At 45.6% G+C, this 22,150-nt stretch overlaps 1 protein-coding gene across 3 annotated transcripts in view; it reads right to left on the reverse strand.

The window, feature by feature from the left end:
• The window catches only part of CLIP2 (CAP-Gly domain containing linker protein 2), a 75,309-nt gene that overhangs the window by 27,021 nt on the left and 26,138 nt on the right, over positions 1-22,150 (reverse strand). For all 3 annotated transcript variants that reach the window (XM_057410718.1, XM_057410716.1, XM_057410717.1), the window contains exons 3-4: positions 10,362-10,900; positions 1,422-1,546 (exon numbers count right to left, since the gene is read on the reverse strand). In XM_057410718.1, coding sequence (XP_057266701.1) covers positions 1,422-1,546; positions 10,362-10,900 — 664 coding nt within the window. The remainder of the gene's footprint in view (positions 1-1,421; positions 1,547-10,361; positions 10,901-22,150) is intronic.

A 22,150-nucleotide genomic window follows, 5' to 3' on the forward strand; every position in this document is an offset into this window, starting at 1 on the left:
TCCCTGAGCCCTGCTGTGGAGCTCAATTTTTCCTGCTGTTGATAAAATGCAAAAGAAAGGAGAAGCCTTGCAGACAGGGCACACACTGTAACAACCTTAGATAACATGTAGCAGCTTCGTAAGACAGATGACTTCCAAAGGTTGGATTTGCAAACCAGAGCAACAGAGGTGTGAGGATGAGAGGCAGAGAGAGCACCCTTACATTCACATCTGCCTTCCACACCTTCCACATGCACAGAGATAAATCACTTCTGAGCATCCTGAAGATTAAGCTTAGAGATCATTTGTAGTGTATGATAGAGACTTGAATTCACTCCATGACTTGCTCTCTACCATCCCAGTTCTTTTCTTCTGAGAATAGGCTGGAATTCAGCCATCTGCTGCCAATCATTTCCTGCTTTCTTGGCCTGACATTGAACAGAGCAGCATTTCTTTCATTTTAAATCAAACCACATGGCTGCTGGAAAAAAGAAAATCCTGACCCAACATAAGAGACCTTTATATAGAACCTGAGATCCAACAAGGGAGGAACTATCTGCTCCTCGGTTTCAAAGTTAAATCTCCCCTCTAATGCAAGATTCCCTTAAGAAGTCTCAAGAAATCAACACTATTTCCCACTAAAGGAACTTCTGAAGGACACAGAACCATTTCTACCTGTATTTGAGGCAGGGTCAAAGTGGTGCTCTATAAAACTTGGATTTGAACACTCCCAAGCTTAAAGATGTTGGGGGCCATTCTTTTACCAAGCTTCCAAATAAACAGAAACAGCTTCCCAGTAAGGCTGTGAGATGTCCCTCTCTAGTTTTATAGATACTAACAAGGACTTTATTGGAAAATAAAATACTGGAGGTGCCAGTGGAGTCAGAGGTGGTCAGATCAGCCAGCAGACAGCTGCCACACTACAGAACTGCCACAAGGACATGCAACAACCACCAGTTGTTCCTTTGGATCTCTGGAAACCTGTCCCCAGAAAGAATGGAAGAAGTATCATTAAGCTGAGGAATAGAGAGTCAAGTCTTTATCTTCTATAGCTCTGACAGGGTAAATTACAGATTTAGGGCAAGAAGAAATTTTATAAAGAGAATATGTGTAGAAAGCAGAGCTAATGCAGTCACAGAATCAATTTCCAGCAAAACCTGCATCTCACCACAAGCTACCTTCTCTCCCTACTCTCTCCTGTTTCCTGAAGCCACTCATGTTACTTCACAGATGTTACTTGATCCTGCTTTAAAATGCTCCACTGATCCTGCAAAGCTATTCCAAAGCTTGAAAGACTGAAAATTCAACTCTTCCTCACAACCCACAGTGCTCAACCAAACATAATTGCTCTTAACAGGTCCAAGTGACATTTGGCCACCATCACCCTGGGAGGTGTGTGGGACCCTAGAGCTCCAGGCTGGGTTTGAGAGCACACACAGTACCTTGTACCAGCAACTGCTCCGTCGTTCTTGCCCAGGGGTTCATCCAGCTCCACTCCACACCACTCTCCTTTGGCAAAGTCTGTCTCTCCCACATAGCGCACAACTCCTGTCTTCGTCCCACCAACCTGTTGGAGATAAGATGACATGGGTTAGAGACAGCAGCACTGACACTGCCATGGGGGGACTGATGCCGAGGCAGTTATGTGGGGGAGGGAAAGCCATCAGTATTTTCTGGTTCAGATCTAATGAAACCAGAACAGACAGTTTTCTCATCAAGTTCTTCTAGCACTGAAGATGTCTCTCCAATAACTACAAGCAAGTTGACAAACACCCACTTTTGGATCTGCCTGCCCAGACGATGTCAGAACAAATATAATGAAAACAGATTCCAAGGTGCATATTCCAATTGCATAGAGCTACCTGTGAGGCCATGAAGAAGTTTAAAGCCCTTCAAGCACAGCTTATACCTGCCTTCTGTAAAGAACCAAGTGCTGCACTAACTGTTAGGCCTGTGCTTTTTCAGCTGGCAGTTCTGAGCAATACTGGCACAGGACATCAAAAGGGGCAAGCTAAGCAAGGAAAGCACTTACCACTCTTCAGCTTATCCCCACACAGGGTTTGCTAGGACACAGTGGCAGCCCTTTCAGCAAACCTCTCAAAATAGAAGTGTTTCATACAGAACACCTCTGGTTTTACCTACACATCCCCCATCAGTTCACAGCACTAATGGGGAAGGGTTTCATCTCACTGCAGGCCTCTGCTAGCACAGTTTTTTTTCCCCTTCATGGAGAAATAAGAATAAATCACCCCTTTTGCTCCAGTATGCACATGCAAAGCTTTCAGTGTGCTGAGTAAACTCTAGGAGAACATAAGACAGGAATATATGAAGCCGTGTTCTGATCACTGCTATGAGAGCACAAGGCACTGAGCAGCAGCTGCCTCTACCTTTGCACTAGAAGCTCCTACTTAGATACTTGTGCTGGGAAAAGAAAGATGGAAAAGTACCAGTGTGGTTCCAAAGATTCATACTTTTAAGTACATCAGATATGATTTAAACCTTTTTTAGCCTATCTCTGCTAAAAGCTAGGTTCAAGGAAGAAAGCTTTAAAAATGAGTTTAAAATTATATTTGCAGCTTTATCTTGAATGACTTCCAGTTATTAATTTCCTTAATATTAAATTTTACAGAAACAGGTATCAAGAGTAATGTTCTACAGAAAACAGCGCAGAAACCTCCAGTGATGTGTATTCCAGGGCAGTGATGTTACAAATTTACCAATTCCAAATCCCTAAATATTCTGAAAATTGCTAATGCAAAGGAGAAAGCTTTCCCAGCCTAAAAATAACTGCACCTGAACGGGCCAGAAAACACAGCTTTGATGTCTGGGTCCTACCTCCAGCCCTGGAGGCTGCACTGCAGCACACAGCTCCAGTCAGTCCGTGGTGATTTCTCTCACTAGGGATTCAAAGGGCTACTCATGGGAAAAGCTTTGTTGATGTTGTTCTCTTTGCTATAGGAAGGAGGAAAGCATCACAAGAAAAGCTTTCTGGTCCTACACTGTGTCCAGGTGGAAAAGATGATTCAATTTCAGTGATAGGTTCTTGGTAAGTGACAGATTTCAGCAGTTCCAGTGAAATTCTTGATCACTCTCACAGGCAAACAGCAATCCCCCTTTTGATTTGAGTTTATACAGATTTAATCTCTTAATATTAATGCAACGATTTAATGCCTTTCTAATACATTTCTTTAGCTGCAAGCTGAATTCAATGTAAGTGTAATTGATCTTCATTCATAGGAACTTACCATTGCAGGTAAGCTCCCTCCAATTTCTTTTGTTGAGTTTTCATTACAGACATTGAGCCACAATTCCTTCACCAAGCCACAGGATCCCAACCCCACACACCCTCACATAAACACCTTTAAAACCTGAGGAGCTCCCTCTATCAGCAGGACTCCTACCATGCTGTTCTGGGGCATCTACGAGAGCCACACTCCTCCATCCACAAAACCAACAAGACCACTCAGTTACATCCCCACAGATATTACTATTTTGAGAAGGCTGTTTCCTAACAGCAGAGAAAAGAACTAGCCCTATTAATTTAATACACACATTCCCTAATCAGACCAACATTAAATCTGCACAGTAAGAGAGCAGGTCATGTTCCTACTCAAAAGCCATACATCAGTGAAGATGCTAAGCACAGATCAGCTCTAACACTCCCCCAGACAGCCAAGCGATCCTCTGCTTCCAGAGCAATGTGGTTTATTTTCTCTTTCAAGCATTAATTACTACCATCTTTTCTACATAATACACCCTCACCATACAGCATTACCTTCTCTCAAAGCCAGAAAGGACACATCTGCTCTTTCAACAGCCTGCTAGGGCTGGCAGTACAGTCAGAAGCCAATATCAGGCTGTCACACTCACATGCCAGCACTTGACCCTCTTGTTGAGTTCCCCATCTTTTGGCAGGCACACAGAAACTCTTCTGGATGGAGAGCCTAGAAATTTCATCCAACTCAGACATGCAGGTTTATTCAGCCTTGATAATCCTCTAATGCTGCTAAAGTCAATAATGTGTTTTGGGAGAAGCCAGCTGGCAGGTTGTATCAGCGCACAGAACGGTCCAATCAAAACAGAAGGGTTTGTTTCTATCAGACTCCTCAGTGAATCAGAGGTATCACCTTGGAAGGAGGATAAAAGGCAGCTTGTTAATGGCAGGGAGGTTAGCAATTGCATAGCACAGTTCCTGGTAGTGCACAGCCACCCCTCCTGCCCATGCCTAGTTTTGATACCATGCTCCACAATCTGAGTATGGAAGACAGCCCAGGCGGATGGCTCTTGCTGCACTAACAAGACTCAGCTGCATCACACTAGAGACCAAAGGATTTCCATCCTATGAGCATCTCAGCCTGACATTAGCATCAGTGCCAGCCTGAGACATGGAAAACGTGTCTGCATGTCTCAGCCTGGCGCGTTAATCAGAGCCACAATCACACCTGCAACTTGCCAAGTACCCAGAGTAAAGCAAAGAAACTGGATAGAAAAACCTGTCTTTTTCATACAATCCCAGACTGGTTTGGGTTGGAAGGGACCTTAAAGGTCATCCAGTTTCAACCCCTACCACAGTTTCTCCGTTCCAGGTAAATAAATCACTTAGGATTAACTTCAAACAAGCTCATAGTGATCCACCTTCTCCAGCCAGATTCAAGCAGCCTCAGAGCTCCTGGACAGTTCAGGTCCAGACTGAAGTGCTCTGCCTCAGCAATCCGATGCCCTTCTTACACCTTTGGCTCAAGACCATCATCCCAATCTCACCTGAAGTGACACTCTTGGCCTTGACCTTCACAACAAAATGAAGCCAGGAACATTTAACAGGTTTGTATCCCAACTGGTGAGCAATACGCACTCATTGAAGGACATCCACATACCTTCCCTGCTAACTACAGTATCACTGACATTATGATTTACTATAGTTTTCTCATCAAAATGATGAAACTGGATCCAGACCAATATCCCAGCAATGGACAGACAGTGATGCTGATCCTTCCAGACACTGCCTTCATCAAAGCTGCTAATACATCACTGAAACAACTTACCAAATTAGCACCAGGCTGTATCGCAATGCGGCTGCTGCAAGTCAGACTCCCTCCAGCCTGCGTTTGCTCTTTTCCTTACGTCCTCCCTGCTCACCCCACAACAGTCTCTTGCTCTGAGCAAGAACCTTTTAAGAGCTGTCCTCAACCCAGGGCTTGCAGGCAAAGCAATGTGTCATTCAGGCCAACATGGACTGCTCCCCATCATGACATGCATGGTCCAGGAGTCAGCAGTGAAATTCTCCTACTGCTTGCACGTGGGAGGACAAAGGAAAAGGACAGGGGGAAAGGGCAGACAGGACACCTTTCTTTACTCCTTAGACCTTCATCTGCTTTCAATGCGAAGCACATAAGCTTACTCAACACTGTTACTGGATGGTACTAACAAGAAATTAAAGCTCACCTTTATTGGACACGTGCTGCTTGCTCTTGAGCTGTAGCTGCAGGCTGTATCCAGTGTGTAAAGTGAAACAGCCACCCTTTCCCTTTGTGGAAAAAGAAGTATTTCTCACACACACACTCATCCACCCAGACAAGGAGCCTGCTTCCATGCAAGCTGAGACAGGTAGACTCTGCGTTTTCCCACCACTCTTGCTCTTCCAAGTACCAATGGCAGATTACTGTACGAGACTTGATTTACAGAGGGTATTTTTTGCAGCAGGTGTGGTTCCAGCCACTACAGATCACATGAAATAATGATCTATACATACAAGGAGTTAATGTGCATACATATGGAAATGCATGCCACTTCCTGTGTCCCATCTGATAGCCAGGAACAGCATTCAGCAAGCTGGTGGTAAAGTGAAGATCTGGCTTGTGGTCAAGTTTGTCTGTAAATACAACTTACTTCAGGTGGCCATCAGCAGTTTCATCCAACCAGATACTCACCATGTCATCTCTGAATGCCAAAACACGCTTTTAGGATGAAGAGAGTGAAGCTTTTAGGGTAGAGGCAGAAAGATGCAGCCAGGAATTACAGGACAGCCCTCCCTATGTGAAGTTACAGGAATTTTTATAGTTTCCTTTAATGGAACCACTCATCTTTTTGCATCCCCACAGCCTGAGTCAGCATTGCACAGGGATGAGTCTGACAGCATTGCTGATGCAAGACCTTTCTGCACATTTATCTTTCAGGCACCATTGAGAAAATAATGTCCTATGGATGTGGAGTAAGAGGAAAGCCTAGAATTACAGCATCCCCTCCTGAGCCTGATACAAAGTCCACCCATGGTAATAACACCATTTGCTCCACCACAGGCCACTTACAACTCCTACTTAATGATATATAATGCATACAGAAGATAAGAACTGGCCAATGCATCAACCTAAATGAACACTTAGGAGGGTGTGTGAGTGCACAAGAAGCTTCCAAGGGTTAATGTGGCAGCAGGGAAGGGTGGTTGCTTTGGGCTATTTATTTTCTCTTAGTTTCACTGCAGTGACAGGAACACTTGGGTCTGTGACAACACCAGTCACACTGTATTTCACACCATGGAGGGGCAACTATCTTAGATAGCAAGGAAAGAGCTTGAACTAGAAGACCTAGATGTTTTCTTGTCTCCCGAATCCTGCAAACAACTGGAAGACTGCACTTCCCACTGCCTGTCACAAAACACCTTAGGGACAGAGCTCAGTCATTCCCATGCTCCCAAGCAAGGTCTTGGGCTCTACTACACTGTTACACAATCCAGTCATGACACAGTGTCCTTAGGGACTGAGCTGAAAGCAGGCAATGAAATACTGAGAACACCTTCCCAGAAATTACTACTAGAACTAAAGAACAGGATCTGTCTCTTCTTACTGCCTGGTCTGCAATAAGGAAATTGTCTTGCGACTGCTCATCTGTAAAGCCCATACAGGAGCAGTGCTGCTCCTCTAAAACCCCAGGAAGCTCTGAGAAAGAGCTCGAATCTTTCCTTCATAACACCTCATTCATACGCCTTCACAGCATCAAGGCTTCAGACTCAGGCACTGAAATAGCTCACAGCAAGCTGGCAGCAGCAGCCAAGTAGTTGTCTCTGCCCAAGAAGAAGGGCTCAGGCTGCAATTCTCCTCACCAGGGAGCTTCTAATGGCAGTGAGTTTTCACCCAGGTGGTTAAAGGCTTTCTGCAGCTTCAGGCTGCAGAGTAGGGTTAGGGCAGGGGCAATGCTGAAGAACATGACTACTTTATTCATGAGAATTTTCACTTGCCAAGAGCCAGCGGTTGCAACACAGGACAGGCAAAGAGACTGCTGCACAGAGAGGAGAAAGTGATTCAAATCACACACTCAGGAGGGAGCCCAGAGTCTGTTTTCACCAGCCCAGCCAGCCTGCCACAGCAGTGCTGCCATCCAGCATCACTTCATTGGAATCTCCCCACTAGAGCTGCTGCTGCTCTTTCAGCATCTGTTCTGCCTTTGGCCACCTACAAGACATAGCAAAAATCACACAATTGGAATGTATCTGAAGGGTATCTGGGGCAACTTCCTCCCAGCAAGAGTCAATCAGCCACTGGGATATAACCTGGCTCTTAAAGAGTCTTGTTTTTTACTACAATTCAGTACTGAAAAGTGCAATCCCAGTTAGGAGAATGAAGGCTGAAGGCCAGAATACCTATATTAGATTGTTATTATTATTATTTATTTATACTGACATACAGAGAACAGCCATTTCCTTCCCACCTTAAGAAAGCAATCACATGTAGGATGGAATGTGTTTATCTGCTTAGAAAGCCTCCCCAAAGCATGTAAAATACATTTTCTTAGGAAAAAAAAAACAAACACAGCAGAGATTCCTCCCAAGCAGAAAATGCTCAACTGCTCCATCACTCTGTTTCCATCCCTTCTTTCCCTGGAGAAAGGCAACAAGCCAGCCTCACATTAACTGCAGCACTCCAGCAATTATCTTACTTTGGGAAGCTCCATTCTTACTAAAGCAAACGTTAACTGTTCCACATTCACTTGTCAGACTTTAAGAGATGAGTTCTACAATATTAGAGTGGGGGTTTTATCTCTTTAATGAAATTTTTGCATCTCTGGGAGAAAATCTGAGTTAGAAAGTGCCGAAAGCAAATACTATCTACTTCTTCTAATGGAAAGCCAGAAGTCACTTTTTGCAACTGCTAGTGCCAAAAAGGGTCTCAGAACAAACTCACTGAAAAGCAAAATTGTCTTCAAGCTATAATGGACTTGAGCGAAGTTAAATGAAACCACTAGCAGGGAATGAGCACAATGCAGAACAGCCTCACAGACCTGGAAGGGACCCCTGCAACCTTGTGCTCCATCCTCTGAGCAGTTACAGAACACACGTGTCCTCCCTCACTTGAAAAGCCTTTGCTGGATCCCATCTGCCTAAAAGCCATCCTCAAATAAAAAGAAAATCTTTCATAAAAGCACAGAGTAATAAAGACAACTAAACCTGTACCGATCCATAGAGGACAAGAGCAAAGATTTACTCAAGGTATTTGAGGCAACTCAGCTTAATCCAGAATTATTATGTATGCATTCAAGCACCAAACATTGTTAGCTGACATCTCCATTACTGAAAGAAGCCATCTGCCAAGCCAAGCACATGTTACTGAACTTAACAGCAAAATTATTTCTTTTTCTTGTCATTCATTATCTGGTCTTTTCCTGGACCTCTACTAATTCATGCAAACAATTCCCAATGTAAGCTGAGGAGTCCTGCTAGAGACAGTGAGATGCTGAGCTCATTCCAGATTCACTCTTGGAGCCATTTATTACACTAACAAATGATAGCACAAATTTTATCTTGTAACACCTGGGGTGGATAAATTAGCAGGCCAGGAGAGTGGGCTTTTAAGGATGCACCCACATTACAAACAAACAAACAAAATTACCCCTAAAACTCCCCAAACCAACTCAACAGAAGCTAAAGGGAGAGATACTAACAGTTTGTATTGCCTGAGTATGCTGAACTCTTAGTCTGGGTGGGCCCCATTGAGGTAAGCAGAGTATTAAGTGGGCAGATCATGCCCCAGGAGAAGAAAAGGGCTAAACCTGAATTCTGAAAAACACTACTCCATTGCCTGGTTGGTTGAGACAGAACAGAGCCAAAAAAACCCCACCATGAGACCACAAAGGACACCGAGATTTCCTCTGACAGCCCCCTGCACACACTCCTGACTCACATCAGCTGCAGAGCCAAGTTCTACCAAACCCAGTTATTAAACAGTTGGCAAGCCTGTCTACACTTCCCTGCTACCATTATTGGTATTGGAACCCAGTGCCCCAAAAAGGAAATGCTACATAGCTGATTTAAATGGGAGCCAGATGGCCCAGGATGTACAAAGACTAACCTTCTGCAATCCATTATCACAGGTGGTCAGTCACCTTCATCTTCTGGATCCAGGGATGTTACTGGGGATATCGCAACAGATCTGTGCTCAAATGCTTGGCTCCTCCAATATTTGATATGACAGTACGTATCACACACACTAAACAAAACTAAACTCTTTTCCAGAGCTGCAGAACAAAACTCATGCTTTGAGTTCCCATGCTTTGTTAGCTTCCTTTTCCTTCTCCTCCTCCACTGAAATCACTACTCCTTTGCTAGGACACAAATGATGCTAAGCTTGACGGCAAACTTCCAGTAAGCCACACTGCTACTAAGTGTGGTATTTTGGCTTAAAGTCATCAGGTACTCTCTTCTAGATAACGAAAACAGCAGCAACAATCAGATACGGGGAACCCATCCAGAATCTCTCCAAAAGTTCTGCCTTTATATAAAAACAATTGCAAGTTGCTTTCTGTACAGGAAAGGAATTAGTGTCACATCCAACACATATAAAAACTGAAGCACCAAAAGGGAAGTTACCAGCAGAGTATGTACAACCACATGCAACAATACACAAATTACTCAAAAGCTGCAATACACACCAATATGGAGAGTATCTAAATAATCATCAATGATTTTTCTTCTATTTCCCTCTCACATCTGAGTTGCCTTCTCTCTGACCTCATTCTACTGGAGGTCAGGACTTACTCTACTGGACCAGTCTCTTGCATCATGTGAAAGAGACACGTCCAGAAGACACAGCATCCCAAATAACAATGAATTGCGGAATCACAGAATGGTTTGGGTTGGAAAGGACCTTAAAGCTTATCTAGTTCCAAACCCCTGCCATGGGCAGGGACACCTTCCACTAGAGCAGGTTGCTCCAAGCCCCATCCAATTCAAAGCCTGCTTGGTCCAGGCATCCCCCTTCAAAGGCCAGGCTCTGTCCCACACTTCACCACCAGTTGTCCTCCTTTTGTCTTGTCCTGAACCTGACTGGGTACACTTTGGGAAGGGGCAAATCCTTGATCTTTGCCTTTCTAGAGAGGCCCCACCATCAACTCACCAGCACGCGATCTCCAAGCCGTAAGTCCTTCTCCCCTTTTTTCACAGACCCACTGTCCGAGAGGTTAGATCCAGACTCATTGCCCGTCTTCATGGCGCTGTTGAGGACGCTCTCCCGCAGGGGGATGACACGACTGGAGAGAGGTGGCGTAGCTGTCCCCGAGTGCAGCGACAAGTTCTGGGCCGTCAAGGAGTCCACGGAGGGGCCGTCGCTCCCCGAGCCCTCGGCCACCGGCTGCCGCGTCAGCTTGGACGGTCGCGTAAAGATCCCCTGCAGCGGCTGGCATTCAAAGTACCGCACTCCACCGACAGAGCCGTCATTCTTACCCACTGGGTCATCCAGAACAACCCCTGCCCACTGGCCCGGAGCAAATTGTGTCTCCCCAAGATACTGGATCACACCTGGCTTCACTCCATTTACCCAGACGCGTTCGCCCACCACAAAGTCTCCCAGGAAATCATCGCCCACCTCGGCAACCTTTGAACCCGACTTCTCGGCGCTGGTGGTGGAGGTGGTACCCTGCTTGTGTAAAGGTGAGCCTGTGAATCAAGGGAAAAGAGGTTTTGGTATAAGGAGAAAATCCTAAAAGGCAGCCAAAACACCAGGTAAGGGCATTTACAGAAAGGAAACATCTGGGACAACAACTTAGGTGGCAGGTTAACACCGAGTGGAGGTTAAAACCAGAGTGACCCCGTTACTTACACATCTTCCTCAGCAGGAAAGCAATCTGCACAGAAATTTCCATCTGCTGCCCAGGTTCTGCACACAAAGAGCCCACTCCACGTCTTCATCCCCCTTTGCAATGCCCCAGTCCCACCACAACTCCAAAGGCTATTTTGCATGGCAGTATTAAAGTGAATAAGTTTAAAAGGACAGGAGTGGTGCTAAGTCTTTCAGGATCAAAACAAGACCAAGAACTGCTGCTTTGAAGAAAGATGCCAAAGTCATCCAAAACATAATAAATAAGAAAAACAAGAAAAGTATGAGACACTGATATTTTAGTACCTGGTGCTACTGCAACTCCTCCATGTATTCGGTTACAGGCAAACAGGCCGAGCATTTAGAGTCCCACCAAGGGCACTAATAGCTCCTGTGGGACCACGCAGCTGTCTCTGCAATCTACTCAGTTTTCCCAGCTGCTGTTATGCTCTTTGCTGGAGCAGAACCCAGCAGTGAGCAGACACTTGGGGTATGTTCAATATAAACAGCATCTCTCTAAACAGGAAACATCTACACACCTCTGCATGCACAACCTGCTAGGGCTGACACACCATGCACCAAACTCAATAAAACCCACAGTAAAGAGCACTTATTCCAGCATCAGTCCATCAAGTTGAAGCCAGACCTCCAAAAATGCTTCCCTGAACTGAGAGAGGGAAAACTGCAGGTGATGCTGGAAATTCACTGTCCCGCTCGCTCTTCAGCACACCCTTGATTGGCCAAACTCATTCTAATACACAAGGAGGCCCTTAAGTATGTGACTGGCATCTGAAGTGGAACAAAGAAAACCCAAGCAAACAAGACAGTGGGACCCAACTCATGTAGACACCACCGTCAAACTATCACAAACTGGGCTTTCAGCCTAGGCCCCAGGGAACTAAAGACAAGGACATACGGAATCCATTAAAATTCTATGAAGGTTAAAGGAGGAGGTTAAGTAAAGCCCTAAAAGAAACCACACAAGACATTGCAGAATTTAGCTTGAAAAATAAATCCAGCAAGTCATATACCATGGACCTTCATTCATCCTCAGTTCTTGGTAGCACTGAGGTCCCAAGTGTACTTCTCCCCACAGCTAGTGTAGCAGGGGTATGTGCACAAGACTTGGCCCCATACATCCTGTGCTCAATGAAAGTGACCTGGGCTCTTTAATCAAACTTTAAGCTGAAATTTCTGGGTGCCACCAACCAGAACAGCCTAAAGCCCACCCAGGAAGAGATTTGTCTTTCCTACTCGAGAAGGGTGACAGAGAAAGCCTCAGAGCTGCAGACACAAGCCAAACTCAAGTGCTTGTCTAAAATGAACTGTGAAAGCTGTTCAGACTCAGACACCACTGCATCATTCCTACAGCTCTTTCAGAAGTAATGGGCCTGAAAGATAAGGTTCAGCTTCTAGAAAGCCTGAAGAATAGAAAAACTCTCAAACCAAGATACCTCAAAGCTTTGCTAATGTCAGGGAAAGAAAAGAGCAGCAATGCTTCAGTGGCAGCATAAAGAACTTAGTTTCTCCTGAACCAGCACCAAGAGCAATTAATATTGATAGTTTTGTTCTCATTAGACTCCAGAGTCAATGCTCTTGACAGATCTCTATGGCACAGTTGCACCAGTTTGTTTGTGGCTTCTTGGAGAAACCTTCTCTTGGCTTTTGGGCCCTACTCTGAAAGTTTCCTCAACCTCACATATTCTGCATTAACTTTTTTTTTTGGCAAATACCTGACATTCAAGCCTGTGTTACTCCCAGTATTGTAAAAGACAGTATGAGAACATGAGGTCCATTAGAGGGATATTACATCCAAGAACTGGCTCCACCTTAAAAAGCAAAACCCAAAACCTATAAGGATGCTTAGAGCTTTTGATCTTTACAAAAGACTTGAAAGAAGAAGAGATGGGGAGGAAACAGAGTTCCATCCATATGAACCATAAAAGCAACCATAAGCAGAAAATAAGACCACCATTTTCATGTCAGTGTTTAGTAGCACAGGACAGTAAAGAAGCCAGATTAGGAACCTGCAAGTTATATTAAAGAAACTTTTAGTTTAATAACCAGAGATGGCTACAGTAGTTTATCACCAACAGCATCTGTGATATGTACCTCTCTCCTTCCATGATTATGAGAATAAATTAGAAACACAACTTCCATCCTTGGTCCATGTTCAGCAAAGTGCCGCAAAACACAGATTTCATGTTGCTGGCATGCTTGTGACACACGTGTGCAACTTGCCAAGCACAACAGCCAAATTCAACTTTACCACACTATAAGCACAGCAACTGGGGGGCTCTGCATCTGCATTCAACAAGATCAAAGCTGGTTTTCTAGTCCTACTGGAGCCTGATTTCAGCACACGCCCTTATTACAGCTGTTAGTTAAGGATCAAGATACAGGTTACATTAGCGTTCACAAACACCTCTGCAATGTGGCTTAGATAAGCAAACCCTTCAGCAGTGAAGCTCAAGCAGAGAAACGCAGGAAGGCTGCCTAAGGCTGAACAAACAATGCAGCAGGATTTAAAACCATGTCTAGACTCACATATTTCACTGTGAGAGCAAACACCTTCAAATACTGACTTGGACCAGAATAAAGAAGAAAAGAAAGTTCACTAGACTTTTGGTGTAACATTGTGTTCCTCCAAAAGCCAAAATTTAGTGGGACTTTATAGCCTCCATTGCTTTTAGGTGCCAGTCTGACAGGCAGGGCTGCAACTACAGTAATTACAACATCTCAGGGAAACCATCTAATTGTAGGCTCCAGAGCAGAGCAGCTCAGTCAGAAGGATTATTATTCTTTAGCATGAGGTGAACTATTCAGAAATAGGATTTAAGTGAGGCACTGCCAGAGGTTCACCTTCATTATGGCCCTGTTGTTAAAACATCCAAAGAGCTTGTCTATGCCTCTACCACTTGGATTTGTTGCTCCTGGTCAGACCGCCCAGCTCCAAACTTGGAACACCAAGTTCCGAAAAACACTCTGGCAGCAAAGCGAGGCTACAGATCTCAGGTACAAAGTTGAGAGTTTCACAAGAGAAACAAAACCAACAAAATACAGACTGATCATCTTCTACTCCAACCCTGCCATTACCTGCTGATGCTGATCAAGAAGCCACAGGAAGTCTTTGAAGGTGACTATTGGGCATCCTACTCAGCAGCTCACCTGGAAGCCAGCAAAGAGGAAAGCTCTTTCCTCCCTTGGTCCAGGAGGATCTCCCTCTGCTGCTCTGTCCAACATGAGCCTCACTTGCCAGAGGACTGCAGCTCCTCCCTCCCTCTCGCAGGGGCCAGGCTCCAAGACACAACAAGCAGAAAGCAGGATCTCTTCCACTTAGGCTTTCCAACTTTATAACCCTATTGTACCCATGGGCCAGCTCATTCTTTTCAGTTTAAATGGTCTTCCTGTAGGTCAGCTTTCAGGGCTGAACAACAACTTATAAATCAGTCATACACGCAGCACCCACTATATGCACATCTTATCCAACTCTAGATCTCTATTTTCCCTTCATAAAGCTCCCACGACACATTTGTAACAGCCACAGCAGCCCTGGTGCTTAGGACCCCTCTTATAAACTTGTCCCATCAGTTGCAGGGGTCCACAGTGGCAGGGTACCCCACAGTGACAGGGCACCAGTACTTCAGGAGCCAAACAAATCCCTATCAGCCAAGAGCTGGAGAGATTAAAGGTTTTAACTGAAGCTTCAGCCTGTTCACATGGCTCTCATTACTGTGCCAATGAAAGCCATGTGTCCAAAATCCCTGGAAGCAGGACTCCCCCCACAAACGGGACAGACTCTACCAGCTCTCAGAAGTGCCTGCTGTAGGAAGGGGTGAAGAGAGCTTTGCACAGTAGAGGAGCAAGAGTCCCCCTTCAAGTAAACTCTGAAAGCTGAAGCAGGAGGAACAGAGCACTTGCTCTGCAGCATCAGCAGGAATACCCTTCTTTGCAGGACCCCTGATGAGATGCTCTGCCTTGTGCTATGTCTAAGTGCCATCCACATCCCCTCACCCCCTCCACATCTTATGACCTCCCACAGCACTGCAGTTGCTCATTTCTTATCACCAGGCAATTGAAACAAAGGGCAAAGGAAACTTGTTTCTGAAGGGGAGGAGGGAGAGGAAGAGAAAAATAGTTTAGCATGAGAAGCTAGTGAGTGTTGCCCATGTATTTCCTACTCCCTGCAGAACCCTTTTGTAATCTTGCTGCTCCCAAGACACATGCCAGGCACCCCAACTGCCAAAGGAATCACAAATGCAGCCTGTTGTGTTGCCATGGGAATCAGGAGACAGGCAGTAAATTGATAAAATGGAATCACATTAGGTTGAAAGGAAAAAAAGAGATACACCAGAGTAACATCTTATGCCAGAAAGGAGGGAGAAATGAGAGAACACATCATACTTACAGAAGAGCTTTACTGTGCCCCTAGGAGAGGTCTCGTCTGTCTCCATTTAATCCTCAGAAGTTTTTACCCTCCAATCCCACCACATGACAAGACAGCCCAGCATGCAGCACAGAACTGCCTTTCCACTTCCAGGCTGCTTTCCCTCTCCACAGCAACCAACAAGTTTCTTATCCACTAGCCAGCAAGAAAAGAAGCTGTACCAAGCCTGGCAGAAGTGTCAGTGTCACAAGACCTGAAGACACAACATTCTCATCTCACTGGCCCATACTATAGATAGATCTATAATGGTGCTACAGATATTACTAAACTGTGAGGGGACAGCATGCCTTGCAGCTTGTGAGCATGTCAATGTGCAGCCCTGCAACTAAACTAACCAGTCACAAAACTGGTACCAGCTCTGCTCCCTCCCAGCCTGGGCAGGGCTTCAGGGCAGCCCCGTGACCAGGGGATCCTAATGCCCATTTGAAGCACACACAGATTTTATCACTGGGAAACCACACTGCTGGCCGCAGGGGTGCCTGCTAAAAGGAATAATGTATGGTTTTACTGCCACAGGATTAAGTAAAGCCTAAGAGGCACTAGGGAAGCCTGGCTCACTGCCCTGTAAGTCAGCGCTTGGGTGAGGATGTGGTCTCAGCTGGGACATCAGACACTGCCCCATTCAACCTGCAGCCTGTACTCAGAGCACCAAGCATTTGTGTTGGCAACAGAGCACCACCACCCACTATGACCTGGAGGTGCAGAACAGTAGCATGTTGTCCTTACAACCAAGTACCTATAAGCTCCTAGTTCTGCTTGTTCTTTTACACTGCAAGTACTGTAAACCTCTCTGGGTCTGCAATAGTATTTCATCCCCAAGCACAACACAGAGATGCATTAACCGATAGAGAGCAGAGCTGATCAGAGGTTCCCCTACAGAGAAGGGAATAAAGAAGGCCAGTCCAGAGCATCTGCTGCCAAAGACTCAAGTCTCAGTCCCTATCAATTACAGTCTACCAGGCAAGAGACAGGCAGAACAACCCACTGCACCACCAGGAGCTGCCACCCCACAGGCAGGGGGACAGCACCAGCAGCAGCCACACAGGCTGACAGGGTCTCCCACAAGAGAAGGGCTGGCTGGCTGCCTGTACAGCACTCGGTGATGGTGAGGCCTCACCACATGTCATTTCCAGGTTCCCACACAGGGACTGGAGCTTGTTAAGCAGCTGGGATTACATCAACACGACACCGTTGGCAATCCAGTGAAAGCCAGCCCACTCTGCCATACCCAAATTCAAATTACCCAGCACAGCAATGAAGCAGCTGTTTTCTGCAAGACTTATCACAGCCCTTTCAAGCTGCAGGACAAGGCAGAGAGAGGGAAGAGGTGACTGTGAGAGAAAGCGACACTTTGCAAGCAATAGCCAAATGCCTGTGGGAGGAAGCAGCCCGAGAGATTTATGGCTGGCTTGGAAACAACAACTGAGAGCTCTGCAAATTCAAAGCTGAAAAGTTGGGGCTGTAATCTGGCATGGAGACAAGCTCTGCATCTGGCACCCTGGAAATCTGTTGCCTACTGTTCCCTGGAATAACCCCCAAGGCATGGATATTAAGATCTGATGCAACTTCAGCATCACTGGCTCTGGCTCCTTCGAAGAAAGGAGACAGGCCTAGAAAGAAATCTGCGAGGAGGATGAAGGAAAAGAGGAAAATAAGAAAGCAAACACGACTTATGAATGAACAAGCAAAATCAAATGAGAGCTGCTGCAAAGTTGCAGCACTGAATGCAAGGAGATACCGATTGAGGCAGATATTTGTCTTCACAGAGGCAGCTGGGAAGGGCACTGAACCTCAAACAGACATAGGGAACAAAAGCCTTCTTATAAAGGTCTCATTCAAGAGGCTGGCTGGTACGAAATCTGCTCTGCCACAGGCAAGACGTGCTTTCTTGGTGCCCGCTGGAGACAGGAGGGATGGAGGACCCTGGGGTTTAGGAACTACACTAGATCAAATCCAGTATTATTCTTAAAAGAAACAAACAGCAAAGGTATATATTTGCTATGGGTGAGGATTTTGGGCTTTTCAAATAAACAATGGTATTCAAAATATGCAAAGCAGATAGGTTTTGGCAGCACAGGGCACTCAGGAGGCAAGTGACTAGTAGAAAATGCACAAGGTTCCTTTCAGTGAGGGATAATTAACTTGCAGCATATGGATGGATCTATTCATCTCAAGATTACAGTCTTCAGTTTTACATAATTATTATTTTAAAAACTAAGTAGATATTCTTTCAACATTCATGTTTCAATACGCTATTCAACAGCCTGGAATCTGACCCATCTATCACACCTCTGGAGCAGCGCCGGGTTTGCCCAGAAAATAATGGAAACAAAAATCCCACAATTTTAAGGGCGTTTCAGGTTTGACAAAGGACAGAGCATCCATGTCTGCCTCCCCAGCTTGTGGCACCCCTGCCTCTAGGAATAAGTGAGACTCACTTGAAAAAGCTAAGACTATGCCTTAGTGTATTGTGGAATAACACAGGCTAAATCCTTCTGTAAATGAAGTCACTTCAACTAGAGAAAATGCTACTTGGAAGCATTATTCACACTTTTTACTACAGCTTACCTGAATTAGAGGATATAATTTTCCATCTAAACAAGACCTTAGGTGTAAAGATCCAAGACCTGTCCCCTCAATCCCATATCCAAACAGGGTTACCTTGCCCAGACCACAACTACTAGAAGACTTAAGGACAGAAAGAAACATTAGAAAGCAGCCTGGAGTAGCCCAGTACAACGGACACCCATGAGACAGCCCAGAGAACAAGAACACCAACTGGCAGAGATGCACTTACAGGGATGGCTCCTGCCTGCAGTGAGCTTCTGAGTGCAGCCTGAACGTGTAACCACGACCCTCAAATCCTCAGCACACTCACCCGCGGCTCTGCGTCTTCGGTGGCGTAGCTATAGACGCACCATATGTTCAGCTTCTTTATAAACCTAGCACAAAGCTGACTTCTTGAAGTCTTTTCTTTTCAAAGCAGCATGGAAAAGCTTGGGAACGAGCTCAGCCTAAGCCCGCCATGTCTGCAAACCCCAGCACACACATACGTGCACAGTTGTCCGTGGTTTCTCAGGCTGTGGGAATCTGTAAAGCACAAGCGTGGTTTGGGGGCTGCTGTTACGGAAGTGAAGACAGCTGCTCTCAGTGAGCTGATCCCATGACAAAAAGAAAGAAAAGGAGGCACACACAGGTCTTTAATGAGACATTTATAAACCATTTCCCAGGCAGAGCACTGGCACTGGCACAGGGAGAAGAGCAGGCTCAGGACACCTTCTGAACCGGACAAATTTATCTTGAGCACTAAGCATTGTAATAAGCAGCCAAGCAAAGCATAGATAATATTTTCTTTCCACCAGAAAAGCAATCAAGCAGCAGGGTTTTGAAGTTTCGCAGCCTTTTTAAGGGTAGGATTTTTGTTCAGGCATCATTCCCACATAAAACCCACTGGGATGGATCTGGTACCATTCCTAACCTAACAGTACGAACTGAAAGAGATGAACAACCATGAGCATAATGCTCAAGCAGATGCACACAGAAAAGCACTGACTTATTCACTCAGAAATCATGGAATTAGCTCACTACCAATAAAATGGAGAAGAGAAGGTACCAAAAAATAGCCTGGCTTGTGCATCAAGAGAGTAATTATTACTCTGTGGTCAGACTGGAGCCAGACCAGGGGATCAGCAGCTCCAACAGCAGCTGCCTGCACAGGAATGTGATGCAGGAGTTGCTGTGTGTGCATAACCCAGGATATTTACTCATAGAGCATAACATGAGCAGCCATGCATGAGCAGAGCTCTAACAACCCAAAGGAAAGGAAGGTTAAATGACCAGGAGAGAGCCTGGTTCACCTCTGACTTTAGCACAAATGCCTTCGGGTATCTTACTTACTCCAGTCACATAACAAGCGTTATAACCCTCTCTTACGTCCTTACAGTGCTTGGATGATCTGGTTATCCCATTCAAACCAGATTAGCCCTACTGTAGCACAGCATTTTGCCTGTAATGACAGCTGATGAGCCATGCTGCCCATACACATGCTCCTGCTGCACTATCAGCTCAGGACCAGCAGCACTTTTGAGGACCATGTGCCCCAACTCAAGCTTAAAGCATCCCTGAATGCAAGCCAGCGGTGTATTTGCATAGGTGGAAGCTGCAAGCTCAGGCAGTGAGTGCTGTGCTGGCATCTGGGAGGCCTTCCCCATGCAAAGGGCTAGACCACATCAGCAAGACCTTCCCTATGAGCTCTCTTGACTCATAAGAGCTTCTCGTGTTCCTGCTGAACCTCAGGAACATTTCCTAGGCACAAGCACAAGCCTTCCTCTGAGTCTTCCCAGTGACTGCTTGTTGCAAAGAGTTCACAAACTGTAACCATGAATAGTATTTTCTTATGCCCTGTCTGTACCTAGTCTTGAGGAGAAAAAGTACAAACAATTAACACCTGACATGTAATAATGAAGGAGGAATCTTGGTTAGCTCCTTATCAGCATGCTCCTAACACCTGGGTCGGAGCAATCCCAGGCACAGCTGCAGGTTGGGCAGAGAAGAGATTCAGAGCAGCCCTGCAGAGAAGGACTTGGGGGTGTTGGTTGATGAGAAACTGAACATGAGCAAGCAGTGTGTGCTTGCAGCCCAGAAAGCCAACTGTATCCTGAGCTGCATCAAAAGGAGAGTGACCAGCAGGTCGAAGGAGGTGATCCTGCCCCTCTACTCTGCTCTCGGGAGACCTCACTTGGGAGTATTGTGTGCAGTTCTGGTGTCCTCAACATAAAAAGGACATGGAACTGTTGGAACAAGTCCAGAGGAGGGACATGAGGGTGATCAGGGGCTGGAGCACCTCCTGTATAAAGACAGGCTGAGGAAGTTGGGGCTGTTCAGCCTGGAGAAGAGAAGGCTGCGTGGAGACCTCATAGCAGCCTTCCAGTATCTGAAGGGGGCTATAGGGATGCTGGGGAGGGACTCTTCATTAGAGACTGTAGTGATAGGACAAGAGGTAATGGGTTAAAACTTAAACAGGGGAAGTTTAGACTGGATATAAGGAAGAAATTCTTTACTGTTAGGGTGGTGAGGCACTGGAATAGGTTGCCCAGGGAAGCTGTGAATGCTCCATCCCTGGCAGTGTTCAAGGCCAGGTGGGACAAAGCCTTGGGTGAGATGGTTTAGTGTGAGGTGTCCCTGCCCATGGCAGGGGGGTTGGAACTGGATGATCTCAAGGTCCTTTCCAACCCTAACTATTCTATGATTCTATGCTTTCAGTGTAAGTAGCTATCCTGGAAGACAGCAGAAAGTTAAGGCACTGTCAACTGAACCACTGAGGTGGTGTCAGCAGAAAGGCAAGCACCATGCTTTGCCTTGTATGGAAGGTTTTCCCTTCTCAGTAGACACATGACAGCCAATACAACTATACCATCCCTTTGAATCATCCATCCAACTTCCCTGAAAGAGAGATCCCCCAGGGATCACCTTCAGCACCCCCAGGATCCCAGAGGAACCACAGAAGAGGTAAAGACCAACATCTCTTAATTGCCAAACAAACACGCATACAACCCTGAGGCCGCACTGTGCTGAAAACACAGCTTTGATTCATGACTCCATCATCCATCTATTTCTGCAGGCATACATCCCTGTGCAGATCACACAGGCCATACATCTCCCCCAAAGGTCACAAGAGACTGATTGTACACAGATCCACACGATGCAGAATGCAGAGTTTGCTGGGCTGTTTCTGCTTTGCCTAATCTAATCAAAAGGATATTTGAGAGCAGATTAACACTGAGTCATCTACTTTATTCCAAATATCTGGCTTAAACAGCTAAGTATCCCATTCAAAAGGCAATGAACTGCACAGGAATGGGCACTCTTTGCAGAAAATCCAAATCATCTATTTGCAGCAGATGTCTAATCCTTTTTTTTAATTTGAGAAAAAAACACGCACGTGATCCAGATCTGACCCTAAAAAAAAAAAATCAGAGCTATGATATGAACGTGGAAAGACAAGGGGTGATGGGCACAAGTTACTCCTAGGACATTCTGACTGGACGCAAGAGGGAAAATTTTCACAATGAGAACAAATTCCAACGAGAACATGGGAATAATCTCCCTAGGGAAGTGGTGGACTCCCCAGCATTGAATATTGCAATCTGGCCTGACAGGGTGCTGGCACATCTAGTCTAAGTCATGCTCTGCCCAGAAAGGTCAGGTCAAATGATCCTTGAGGTCCCTTCCATCCTGCTATTCCATGCCTCTATGATTCCAGAAAACCCACAGCAAGTATCTTAAATCCAAAGCTGTATCTTACTGGTTTGAGACACTCATGTGTGAACTATCCCTCTCTCTCATGCCACTTCTGCAGAACATACCATATGATCAGTTTTATGCTGGCCAGGACAGATAATAAAAATATAATTTTAATTATAATAGATAATATATATAATTATGCAGGTAAGGCCTTGGCACAGGTTGCCCAGAGAAGCTGTGGCTGCCCCATCCGTGGCAGTGCTCAAGGCCAGGTTGGATGGGGCTTGGAGTAACTTGGTCTAGTGGAAGGTGTCCCTGCCTGTGGCAGAGATTACAATCAGACGATCTTTCTAACCCAAGCCATTCTGTGACTCTACAATAAATAAATTATACAGCAATA

The sequence above is a fragment of the Pezoporus wallicus genome, unplaced genomic scaffold (assembly GCF_028554395.1).
Source record: "Pezoporus wallicus isolate ANWC-B61680 ecotype Strahan unplaced genomic scaffold, APGP_CSIRO_Pwel_v1 contig_8705, whole genome shotgun sequence".
In the NCBI taxonomy this organism is placed as follows: Eukaryota; Metazoa; Chordata; class Aves; order Psittaciformes; family Psittacidae; genus Pezoporus; species Pezoporus wallicus.